The 12351-nt window shown below is 48.8% G+C and overlaps 2 protein-coding genes across 2 annotated transcripts; both read left to right on the forward strand.

The window, feature by feature from the left end:
- Positions 1 to 727: 727 nt before the first annotated feature.
- Positions 728 to 2314, forward strand: LOC133752621 (uncharacterized). The gene is made up of 4 exons (XM_062183044.1): positions 728 to 1275; positions 1497 to 1551; positions 1775 to 1913; positions 2262 to 2314. The coding sequence occupies exons 1-3, from the start codon at positions 728 to 730 to the stop codon at positions 1778 to 1780; spliced, it is 609 nt and encodes a 202-aa protein (XP_062039028.1). The 3' UTR covers positions 1781 to 1913; positions 2262 to 2314.
- Positions 2315 to 2363: 49 nt separating this feature from the next.
- On the forward strand, positions 2364 to 4008 carry ZCCHC12 (zinc finger CCHC-type containing 12). Its single transcript, XM_062183875.1, has one exon. The coding sequence runs from the start codon at positions 2395 to 2397 to the stop codon at positions 3577 to 3579; it is 1185 nt and encodes a 394-aa protein (XP_062039859.1). The 5' UTR covers positions 2364 to 2394; the 3' UTR covers positions 3580 to 4008.
- Positions 4009 to 12351: the final 8343 nt, after the last annotated feature.

The raw sequence follows: 12351 nt of genomic DNA on the forward strand, positions 1-12351 counted from the left end.
AAGGCCAAATCCTACTAAATCAGAATCTGCAGAGATAGGGTCCAGGAATCTGCGTATCTTTTCTTTTTTTTAAAGATTGATTTATTTATTTGAAAGGCAGAGTTACAGAGAGGCGGAGGCAGAGACAGAGATAGAGAGAGAGAGAGAGAGAGGTCTTCCATTCACTGGATCACTCACTAAATGACTGCAAAAGGCCAGAGCTGGGCCAATCCAAAGACATGAACCAAGAGCTTCATCTGGGTCTCCCACAGGGGTGCAGGGGCCCAAGGACTTGGGCCATCTTCTACTGCTTTCCCAGACCATAGCAGAGAGCTGGCTCAGAAGTGGAGCAGCTGAGACTCCAACCGGTACCCATATGGGATGCCAGCACTGCAGGGGAAGGCTTTACCCACTACACCACAGTGCCGGCCCCAGGAATCTGCATTTCTAACAAGCTCCCCAAAATAATTCTGATGTAGCCAGCTTTGCACCTATTGAGTGAGGATTGGTTAAGAGCCTTGATGTTCCAAGTGCCCTCTCTATTAAATGGGCATACCGCCACCTCCTACACTCCTAAAAGAGATGTCTATGCAAGCCTATTTGCACAAGGAAAGAGCTGATGCCTCCCTCCCCATCCCGCTTCCCTCTATGTACCAAGCTGAAGAACTTTTATTGTTCAGTTTATTTCGGTCCCACCTCGTGTTTAGTGTACCTGGCCTTGAGACACGGAGTTGTGCCAAGGGAGAAAATGGAGAGGGAGAAGGGAAAGGGGGGAGAAGGAGAAAGAGTCGCAAATGCTAGCTTGTGTAAAACGCAAATCGGCTCAGCTGCACTTGACGCCTGGAGGGCTTGTTGCGCCCGTGTTCCCCCCTCACCTCCTCCCCCACCCGAGGATTTGCCTGGGGCCCAGGCTGTGTCGCGAGCCCGCCTCCACGATCCGCTGATTGGCCGCGCTGGCCCACTCGTCAAGCTCTTTTGTCTCAGCGGGCAGAGGATAAAAGCAGCAGCCGCTGCCTTGGGAACCGCGCTGCCTCAATTCAGCTACCCCTTGCCGGGCTGCCCTGCGAAGCAGCTCGGGCGGGCAACTCCGGGTCGCTTAGTGGCCGAGGAGCCGCTAGTCCTTTTCCCATGCGTGGCCGCGGAGATCTGCAAGAGGGATCCATCCAGTAAAACGGCCGAGCACCCGCTGCCCACCAGCAGAGCGCAGGTAAAGAAAAGCGGGCTCCGAGATTGCCTAGCGCGAGAGGGGAGGAAGAAGTGCCGCCTGGACTGGGCGGCTCCCATCTCGGAGAATCGGTAACTGCGAAGCTAGGGAGAGAACTCCCATGGGCCGGCTGCACCGAGGGAGGAGGTGGGGTTCACCTGGGTACTGCCCACTGGGTAGGATTTACCTCGATTGCGGGTGGGGAAGGGCGGTGGGGCATAAACAAATTGTGTGCCTTGAATTGAATCCCCTTTGCATCTTTTAATCTCTTCCCGAGAGGGAGGAGATGAGCCGGTGTTCTCTTTCTCCGTAGCAGCCCAGCCAAGCTGAATCCGAGGTTGAATTCTATGCGGCAGGTTGCAGAGCTGGTAGGCCATTGGTTTCGGGGGTGGGGTGAGGTGGGGGGAAATGTAATGAGGGTGGGGGTGAGGCGTTTTGCTTGTATTCCGCAGGTGGGAGAGGGGATTTTCCGCTAGGCAACAGAGGCGGTGGGGTGGGGAGCGGGTTGTGGGTGGGTGGTAGGATGACGAGTGAGTGAGGCCGCTTCTGACCCTTCTCTTCCCCTCCCTCTCCTCCTCCGTTGTGGCGCAGTTTTGACGCCTCGTGGACCTGAATCTGTGACCCCCAGTGTACTGAGGTCCACCATATCCCCAGGCAAGCTTTCTCACGGAGGCCACCGGTCGGAGAGGCTGGAATTGAAATCAAGGCACACTCTTATTTGCGATCTCCTGTAAGAAATCTTGCAAACAACGGCAGGGGCGGGGTGAAGGGAGAGGCTCTGGGAAGGGGGTATGGTTGAGACCAGAGATCATGAAGTTAATATGGTACTATTGGCTCTGGAATGGGAAGCAACAGTTGCCATCCCTCTTGAAGGACTGGTGGGAAGGGATGGATGTCGTCGCAAAAAGCACCATGCCTGCACGCAGCCGGCTCCAGGAGACTAATTTCAGTCTCCTGCAGGGTAACTTTAGGGCGGTGGGAAAATGAGAAATATGCTGCAGGATTTTCAGGTAGGGAGAGAATGCAACCGCAGCCTGCTCCCCTACTAACCGCCTGCCACCCTTTTCTTTTTTCACAGCTAACACCGAGGAAAGAGGAAGGCAGAGCTCCCCGCCCCACCCCCTCCTGCCCCCCGCACACCTGTAGATTCGGTTTTTCCTGAAAGCCTGAGCATCTTGTTATATTCAGATACCCTGTCGTCGTCGTCAGTGATGGCTAGCATCCTTGCACGTGTGGGTAACAGCCGGCGGCAGAATGCACCCTTGCCGCCTTGGGCCCATTCCATGCTGAGGTCCCTGGGGCGGAGTCTCGGTCCTTTAATGGCCCACATGGCGGAGAAGAACATGAAGTTGTTCTCGGGAAGGGCAGTGCCAGCCCAGGGGGAGGAAACCTTTGAAAACTGGCTGATCCAAGTCAACGGGGTCCTGCCAGACTGGAATATGTCCGAGGAGGAAAAACTCAAGCGCTTGACGAAAACCCTTAGGGGCCCTGCCCGGGAGGTCATGCGTCTGCTCCAGGCGGCCAATCCCAATCTAAGCGTGGCAGATTTCTTGCGGGCCATGAAATTGGTGTTTGGCGAATCTGAAAGCAGTGTGACTGCCCATGGTAAATTTTTTAACACCCTGCAGGCGCAGGGGGAGAAAGCCTCCCTTTATGTGATCCGTTTAGAGGTGCAGCTGCAGAATGCCATCCAGGCAGGCATCCTAGCTCAGAAAGATGCAAACCAGATTCGCCTGCACCAGCTCCTTGCTGGAGCTGAGCTGAACAGGGACCTGCGATTCAGGCTTAAAGGTCTTCTCAGGATGTATGCCAATGAGCAGGAGCATCTTCCCAATTTCCTGGAGTTAATCAGGATGATAAGGGAGGAGGAGGACTGGGATGACACGTTCATTAGACGGAAGCGTCCCAAAAGATCTGAGTCCATGGTGGAGAGGGCAGCCAGCCCTGTGGCATTTCAGGGCTCCTCCCCCATCGTGCTCGGCAGCACTGGCTGCAACGTGATAGAGATAGACGATACGCTGGGTGACTCAGATGAGGATGTGATCCTGGTGGAGTCTGGGGACCCTCCCCTCAGAGGCAGCGCCAGATCTCAGGATCAAGTACTGGTCATTGATTCCCCCCACACTTCGGGGCTTCAGTTGCCTTCCACTAGTGTTGGTTCTGGCCATAAGAATACTGGTCCTGGAGATATACGCAGAACCAGGAAGCGGAAGTGCACGACCCGCTGTTCCTACTGTGGCGAGGAGGGCCACTCTAAAGAAACCTGTGACAATGAGAGCAACAAGGCCCAGGTTTTTGAGAACCTGATCATCACCCTGCAGGAGCTGACCCATGCAGAAGAGGAGGGGTCAGGAGAGGCACCTGATGAACACAGTGACCCCTCTGAGTCACAGTAAGCTGCTAGTCTCCTGCCTTAAATGCACCCTTACCTATATCCACAGTCCAATGATGGGAAAACTGGAGGAAGGGAACTTCTATTTGCATGAATTAATCCACGGAATGACTTTCTTTCGGGGTGAAGGAGAGAAAGGGTCTGAATACCAGCACAATGAAAAGGGATGGCTGACCTCTGTCCCTGCTCCCTCTCCCCACTGCCTATGGGTCTATTTTCTTGTGTGTGCACAGTTCCTTGATGGCTTTATTATTCTCTTTGTGAAAGTGGTATAACTCACTGTTACATCTTCAAATACTAGAGCAAAGTACAAAAGGTACAGATGATACCCAAACTCCCAATCTTTATATAACCCTTTGGTGAATCTCCTTCCAGATATTTCCCTATACCTATATACCCAGTTAGATATATAGATAGAAGTGATCAAATATAAGTGCTGTTCTATACTCTGTATTTTTTCACCAAATGATATATGTTGTGACCTTCTTTCTATGTCAATAAATATATATCAGCATCTATTTTAATGTCTCTGGTATTATTATAGGAAGAAGTAAATGAAAAAGCAATCAAAAATATAATACAAGAACTATAAAGGGGAAATCATTCTCTGAGATCAGGGTTTTTTTTTATTACACTCTTTGAAGATGAGGAAAATGGAAGAAAAAGTGGGCCAAAATATTTCCCAAAGGTAAAGGGACACAGCCCCTTTAACACAACTGATCTGTCCCCCAGCTCATAGAGCTACCTTATGGCACTTACTCATGGACAATGCCCCAGTGCTTTCTTCTCTGTACACCCACAGGACTCTGATGGTGGGTGGAGGAATCGGGTGCCCAGGTAATAGTCCAACCTCAGGACTTTGGGGGCTCCATTCCTGTTTACGTTGGGGAAGGGCAGTTCTTCCTGGGTGTGGGTAGGTTCCGTACGTTGCTGCTGCTGCTGCTCCTGGTCACAACAGCCTGGTCACGAGTGAACAGGAGGTGGGAAGATCGCAGTCTCTGTCTTTCAAATAAAAAAAGTGCCAAGAAGCACTACACACATCATGTTAGCAGAGAAGAGAGTGTTCTCTGTGGAGGGAAAGAAGAGAGAGACCTTCCCAGACACTGGCCCCTGGGAACCTGCCCTGTCTCATCTCTTGGACTCATACTGGAGAGTGAGAAAAGAGGCCATAGGTGACTGAAGACTCCAAGGGGCTCTATGGTTTGTTTTTTTTTGGGGGGGGCGTCTAGGCTGGGGAGCAGGAGTGGAGGAGACTGCAATTGATGCAGGGGGTGGAGAGTGAAACAACCTTGGAGGTCTGAGACCGTGAAGGAATTTGCCAGGCTGGACATAGAGGCTCCAGAGAGCTGTGATGACAGTGTACACAGCAGTGGGAGTTGCTGTGCCAGGGAGAGGGGGGAGGGCACTACGGCCAGGGGGACTCCCATCTAGATTGACAGCCACAGCAAGCCTGCTAGCAATTAGAGACTGTAGGGTTTCCTGGGGAACTCAGAGCTGTGCTGTACCAGAAATGGCAGAGCTTGAAGGTCCCAAGGAGGGCTACTAGGGTCCTAGTTATACTAGCAGTTGGTGACTCTCTCAGTGGGGACAAAAGGGATGCAGGCTGGGGCTCCAAGGATGGAAGGAGGCATCCCTGCAATGCCACACCCATGATCTGGCTTGCAGGGCTTCTCTCTTCAGAAACGGGCCCCCACTTCCACTTACGACCTCACACAACTGCTCTTACCACCTCACACCCCCACCCCTCACCCCCAGCCTAGCCATCCTCATCTCTTGGTGGCGTGTGTGTGGTGTGGAGGCTTAGCCTCCTGTGTTCTGGCCCACATCTGTGTGAGTCTTAATTAAGGCTCAGCCTTCTAATTAACCCTCACGGCCAGAAAGAGCCTGGGTGGGGGGCTCCTCTGCCCCTGATCTTTCAGCTGAGAACTGGGTCCCAAGCAGAGTCAGGAGGGCCACTCTCTGCACCCTTCTGGGTCTCTCTGGGCTCCTGGCAGCAACATCCATTTCTCTATAACTGAAGGGACCCCCTTTCTCCATCCTCAAGCAGGCGGCAGCTCCAGTCAGGCCCCCAAAGCTACAGGGCCCCCAACATCTCCCAGCTTGCGTAGCTCGATTCCAACACTTAATTCCTGCCTACCCCTCCCTAGATCAACCCTGGGAGGATTTCTACCCTCCTCATCTGTCCCACAGTAGAATTTTGTTCCCTTTCCTGCTCATCTTTTCCTAATTGTACTCTAAACACTTGCTGTGTGGTTTGCCCAAAGACAAAGATAATGCTACTACAATTTCTTCCTGGCACCAGATAGAGCAGAAATCTGAAAGAAGAAATACATGGACTCTGATAATGCCACCACCTTCCTTTGCACTGGAGGTAGGAGGGACACTGGGGACAGCCCACGGCTTGCAAAACACGTCCTGTGATTCATCCCCTTTGTCTTCCCTCCGCCAACCTCCTCTCGGCCGTGCACATTGGGAGACCGCCTCAATTTTCATTTCGCCAACCTAAATGTAACCTGACACTTTTATTTGATTGTGTGTGACATTGGCTTTTTCTCTTATTCAAATAATATGTATTCTCCCTAATTGGGCATTCAGATCAGACTAATGGGGTTCGCCAAAAGAAGGCTTTTCAAGAATTCTCATTTGCAGCCAGGACCTTATTTTCTTCCTTTCCACCTTCATTCTTATCGGTGGCTAAGAAAGAAAAATCGCTCCTTTGTCTTGTCAGGAGAAACTGGCCTGTGAGTGCCCTTTTACCGCATCCCCCGCCTTCCTGGCATCTCTTTGCTCCGTTTCCATGGCATCCCTCTAGTACTGTGCCCCCTCCTTGGCCTTTCTGGTGCCCACTTCTCAGCCTCCTTCACTGAATATTTTTTTTTCTTCCAGATCTTTCCAGGATAGTAATAAAATAAAACTCATCACAACTGTTATTCTTTTCAAGAGCTGGTGTGCCAAGCACCTTGGATCAAAGCCCTTTAAATGCATTAGTTCCTTTAATCCTCATATCAGCCCCATAAGATAGGTATTACTCTTAGCATACTGTTCAGATGGGGAAGTAGGCTGCAAAGAAACTTACCTAGTGAGCTGGGGGTTGAGCGAGAGGTCGGAGCGTGGAGTGACTGACACCAGATCCTGTACGTACACTTGTTAACTCTTCATCTGCATGCGCAGCCCGAGCAGGGAACTGTGATTATCTGCATGTGGCTTACAAAGAAACTGATCCAGGAGAAGCCCTGCCTTTCCCAGGTGTGGCCTGCGTCTGAATGATTAGCACAGGGATGGGCCATTGCTGGCTCTTGAGAAATGGCAGCTGTCAGGCCCCTGCTACAGAATTTCCTCCTGCTGCATAAGGAAGGGCTGAGGGAAAAAAAATGCTGTCCGAGCCATGAAGAGAGCACTGATGTGCTAATCTGACAATGTGGCAGCCTGGCTCCAGGCGCCACACTGAGCCTGGTCCCTGGGGGGCTAGCGCTGTGGCCCAGTGGTTAAGGCTGCCACCTGCAGTGCCAGCATCCCATATGGACGCCGGTTCGAGTCCCGGCTGCTCCACTTCTGATCTAGCTCTCTGCTGTGGCCTGTGAAAGCAGTAGGAGATGGCCCAAGTCCTTGGGCCCCTGCACCGTGTGGGAGACCCGGAAGAAGCTCTGGGCTCCTGGCTTCGGATCAGTGCGGCTCTGGCCGTTGCGGCCACTTGGGGAGTGAACCAGTGGATGGAAGATGGGTGGAACTCTGCCTCTCAAATAATTACAATATTTTTTTAAGTACCTGTGAGCTTAATGCTGATGATGACAGGGTGATAAAGGAATACTTGCTGAACGCCAAAGTAGCTTCCTCGGTCAGGGTGATACTAACCCACCTCCCATCCCCATGCATGGTTTGTGTGTCCCCCAAGGAAGTTCTCTCCCTCCCCTCCACCCCAGCATGGCAGAGACACCCCCATGCTTTCAAATAGCTCGAGACCAGTCAGGTCTTCCTCCACTGAAACCATATCCCCTTTGCAAGGGATGATGGGAGCTGATCTCTAAGGGATGCAGGTTCCCTGGTGTTTGGTGGGAAGGAGGCCACACTGATCCGAAGCCAGGAGGTGTGAGGAGCCTTTACAAGTCAGGTACCCTTGAAATCCTGCCCCTGTCAGGGATCTTGGGGACAGAACAAAAAGGGGCAGAGAGGGTGGTGCTCGGTTTCCTGATTTCCTCCTCACAGAATATGTGGCTCCTCAGGGGCTGCAGCTCATCTCAGACCAGAGCTGTAACTTAGCACAACCGCTCACAAGTGCCTCCTCAGATATGTGCATGTCCACTCTCCACGTTATGATGAGAACATTGAGGAGTGCACAGTTAGAGTCACTTGCCTAAGATTACACACTTCAAAAGGTTGGAGCTGGAATTGGACTTCAGAGCTATCTCTCCCCAGACTACTGTACAGTTGATCCTAAGAGAATAGGTACAAATATCTCAACACTCTCTTAGCTGTATTCTAGGTATCAATTTCTTATTTTTAGTGAAGAGAAGGGTTTTTTAAAACCAGATTGATTTATTTATTTGAAAGTCAGAGTAATACACAGAGAGAGAGAGAAAGAGAGGAAGAGAGAGAGAGAGAGAGAGAGAGAATATATTCTATTTGCTGGTTCACTCCTCAAATGCCCGCAATACCCGGGCCTGGGCCAGGCTGAAGCCAGGAATCAGAAACTCCATCCGGGTCTCTCACCTGGGTGGCAGGGGCCCAAGCACTTGGACCATCATCTGCTGTCTTCCCAAGTGCATTGGCAGGAAGCCAGATCAGAAGTGGCATACCTGGACTTGAACCAGTACTCTGATAGGGATGTGGGTGACCCACGCAGTGGCTTAAGCTGCTGTGTCACAACTTTGGTCCCCTGAATATCAATTGTTAATTGCCATGCTCACACAGAAAGGTCTGCGCAGTAGCCTGGCCTTGGGTACTAAACAAGACCAAAACAAACAAACAAAAAACAAAAACAAAAAAACAGTTCAGGAAAGTTCCTTCTCAAAGCCTGAAACCATCTCCTCATATTTATTTTTATATCCAATTGCTGTGATAGGATGCTAAAAATAACAAACTGTTGGTGAGAACGTGGGCGAACAGTCTCTCTCCCATTCTGCTGTTAAGACTGAGATTGATCCACTCTTGCTAGAAGGCTGACTGGGAATGCATCAAAGGTTGACATGAAATTCCCTGAATCCCGCATTTTGACTTCTTGAAATTGATACAAAGAAAATAACTGGACAAGTGTAAACAATTTTATGAGTGAAGGTGTTTATCCTAGGTTTTTTACTCTTCATAAGTAGTGCAAAACTGGAAAGGACTTAAAGAACTATGATGGTGGAAACTTAGAAACGGTGTGAAAGACCATGAGCAAGGTTTCACTGAATAAATGAGGCTCCACACTTGGAGTACTAGACATTTAAAACTCTGGGTGTGCCTTCAGATCATTTGGTCTACTGGAGAAAGGAAGTGTGGTGTCTCCAGAAAAAAGCTGGAAAGACTCCTGGTCTGGGGCCGGTTCTGTGGCAGAGTGAGTAAAGCGGCCGTCTGTGATCCTGGCATCCCATATGGGTGCCAGTTTGAGGCCCATCTGTTACACTTCTGATCTAGCTCCCTGCTGATGCACCTGGGAAAGCAGCAGAAGATGGCCCAAGCTCCTGGCTTGGGTTCAGCCCAGCCTTGGTTGTTGCGGCCATTTGGGGAGTGACCAGCAGATGGAAGATCGATCTCTCTCTCTCTCTCTCTGACTCTCAAATAAATTAAAATAAATCTTTAAAAAAATGACAGACTGCCAGGACTTCTTTGCCCACTAACATGATGTTACATCAATCTGGGCAATCCCTTCACCTGGCAAAACCCTTCTCAGACTTCAAGAATCATCTTACCTGGCATTCCTGGGGGCCTGCTTTCCCCCCTCTTCTAAGGGTCATCTCCTACAACTTAGATGGCATTTGTTATTTTGTTGCTACTGCTTATATAACCACCTGTCTTTCTGCCCTGGGCTTATATCCTTTGTGCCTTGCCTGGTATTGTTGGGGACATCTCAGCATGTATTCTAGGCACTCTCCCGCCTCATGCGTTTGTGCTTGCCTGTTCTCACCAGTCCTCCAGATACCTTGGTGCCTTGATTCCTTGTGAATTCCCAGTATTGGCTCAAATGTCACCTTCTTAATGAGATGACCTTGAATAGCCCATTTAAAACTGCACATCTGGAGCTAGTGTTTAGCCTAGTATTTAAGAGGCCTGGGTTCAGTCCCCAGTTCCAGTTCCAGCTTCCTGCTAGTTTGTACTCTGGGAGGCAGTAGGTGATGGCTCAGGTAGTTGGGTTCCTGATACCTACGTGGAAGACCTAGATTTTGCTATCCGCTCCCAGCTTCGCCCACTCTGTCCCAGCTGTTGCACATATTTGGGGGAGTGATCTAGTACATGGGAGCTCTTTGTCTGGCTACCAGCAGTACCATTCCCCCTCTCCTGCCCTGTTTTTCCATTGCATGCCTCTATTCTACTATATTACATAACTTACTGACTTATGCTATATATTGCTGTCTCTACCCACTAGAATAGAAAATCCTCAGGGCAGACATTTTCACCTGCTTAGTTCACAGGTTCATCCTCAGCTCCTAGAACACTGCCTGGAACATAGCTGGTTTTCACTAAATGTTCATGGTTGGAATGAACCAAGTGCCTGGCACACAGTATGCATTTAGTGAATGGCATTTAAAAAAAAGATTTTATTTATTTGAGGGAGAGACAGAGAAAAAGGTCTTCTATCTGCTGGTTCATTCCCTAAATTGCCGAAACAGCTGGAGCTGGGCCGATCCAAAACCAGGAGCCAGGAGCTAGGAGCTTCTTCCAGGTCTCCCAACATGGGTGCAGGGGTCCCAGCACTTGGGCTATCTTCTACTGCCTTCCCAGGCCATTAGCAGAGAGCTGGATCGTTAGTGAGACACGAACCAGCACCTATATGGGGTGCTGGCACCACAGGCAGAGGCTTAGCCTACTAGGCTACAGCGTCGGCCCCATGAATGGCATTCTTTGCTGTTTCTGCCCTTCTGGAACAGGTTAACGAGAGAACAGTGCATATTGCTGAACCACCATCCACTCAGTTGATGAGATCAGAAACCTGGGAGACATTCTAGATCAACTGCTTGGTTCTCCCTCCCCCAAGGTGTCATTTAATTAGTTGGACCATTCACTTCTAGCAGGGTGGAAAGTGGGAGATGGGTTTCTTTGTAGCTTCATTTATGTCACATCATCAAACTTTAGGTTTAAGGTTTTCAAATTCCCAATCATCCCATGGGCATTTATAAATATTAAAAATAACAGCCTTGCAGAATACAGATGTTTTAGGGGTATTCTATTTTCCTTCTAGTAAAGAATAATTATGAGTACTAATAATGCATGAGACTTTCAATCACTATGTATTGGATATGTCAATAACATAGGAAGAATTTTTTATCTCATTTCAGAGTTGACAAATGAGTCTCAGCAAGAGATAGTAGTAGGACTAGATTTATATAGCCAGTGAGAAAATAGCAAATTGGGATCCAAATCCTGGAAACTTTCCATCAGTAATTTCAAGTGAAAATATTGACATTTCTGAGAAAAACTATATTACACTGGAAGATCAGTTACTGGGGCAGAGATGATAGGCAGATGTAAATACATGCCTAGTTTCCTGTTCATCAACACAGGGAAAAACAGCTCGAAAAACTGTAAGTAGAAGAACTTAAATTTTGCTTAGCAGGAACATGATGGAAGTTGATTTTATATACCCTTGATGGACCAAGATCTAATTTTTGAGCAGCAGAACATAATTGAAAACAGAATCTGTTTAATATCATTGATATCTGAAACTCAAGAATGACCATAAGCTTTTTTTTCTCTGCAAGAATAGTTTACCAAACTATCTTATTTATTAAATAAATAATTTTAGGGTTACTATAAAAAGTAGAATATTTAGAAGGTCACAAAACCACATAATGAAAGAAAAACATAATGATTTTATATGATTATATTTAAATAATCATAAAAGTACACAGAAAGAGAAATAAGTCATAGGTAAATACTGAAAATTTTGGCATATTCTTTTTAAACCTTTTTTTTATAATTCTATGAGTGTAGATATATGCATAATTTACTGAGACTGTAGAGTTATGAATATGACATGCTTCTAAAATTGCTTTTGTTCTTTTCTAATGATGGATGTAATAATCTTGACAGCAAAAATAAACATTATTTGGCAAAAAGGGATTAAAACCTGAGGAAAAAAAATCTCAATAAAAGACATACCAATAATAATAATAAAGCCTACATGAGCCGGTGCTGAGGCATATCAGGTTAAGCCTCTGTCTGGGGTGCTGGCATCCCATATGGGCACCTGTTCAAGACCCTGCTGCTGCACTTCCAATCCAGCTCTCTGCTATGCACCTGGTAAAGCAGCAGAAGATGGCTCAAGTGCTGGGGCCCTTGCACCCATATGAGAGACCCGGGAGAAGCTCCAGGCTCCTGGCTTTGGCCTGGCCCAGTCCTGGATGTGGTGGCCATTTGGAGAGTGAAGCAGCAGATGGAAGATATTTCTCTCTCTCTCTCTCTCTCTCTCACTCTAACTCTGCCTTTCAAATAAATAAAAAACAAATCTTAAAAAAAAAATCCTGCCGGCGCCGTGGCTTAACAGGCTAATCCTCTGCCTTGCGGCGCCGGCACACTGGGTTCTAGTCCCGGTCGGGGCGCTGGATTCTGTCCCGGTTACCCCTCTTCCAGGCCAGCTCTC

Source organism: Lepus europaeus, chromosome X (genome assembly GCF_033115175.1).
Source record: "Lepus europaeus isolate LE1 chromosome X, mLepTim1.pri, whole genome shotgun sequence".
Taxonomy (NCBI): domain Eukaryota; kingdom Metazoa; phylum Chordata; class Mammalia; order Lagomorpha; family Leporidae; genus Lepus; species Lepus europaeus.

What these genes read in the sequence shown, in the direction of transcription:
- LOC133752621 (XM_062183044.1), top strand. Translation starts at nt 728, where the DNA reads ATGGAGAGGGAGAAGGGAAAGGGGGGAGAAGGAGAAAGAGTCGCAAAT. An exon ending in GCTCCCATCTCGGAGAATCG is followed by an intron (nt 1,276 to 1,496) that starts GTAACTGCGAAG and finishes CTTTCTCCGTAG; the next exon opens with CAGCCCAGCCAAGCTGAATC.
- ZCCHC12 (XM_062183875.1), top strand. Translation starts at nt 2,395, where the DNA reads ATGGCTAGCATCCTTGCACGTGTGGGTAACAGCCGGCGGCAGAATGCA.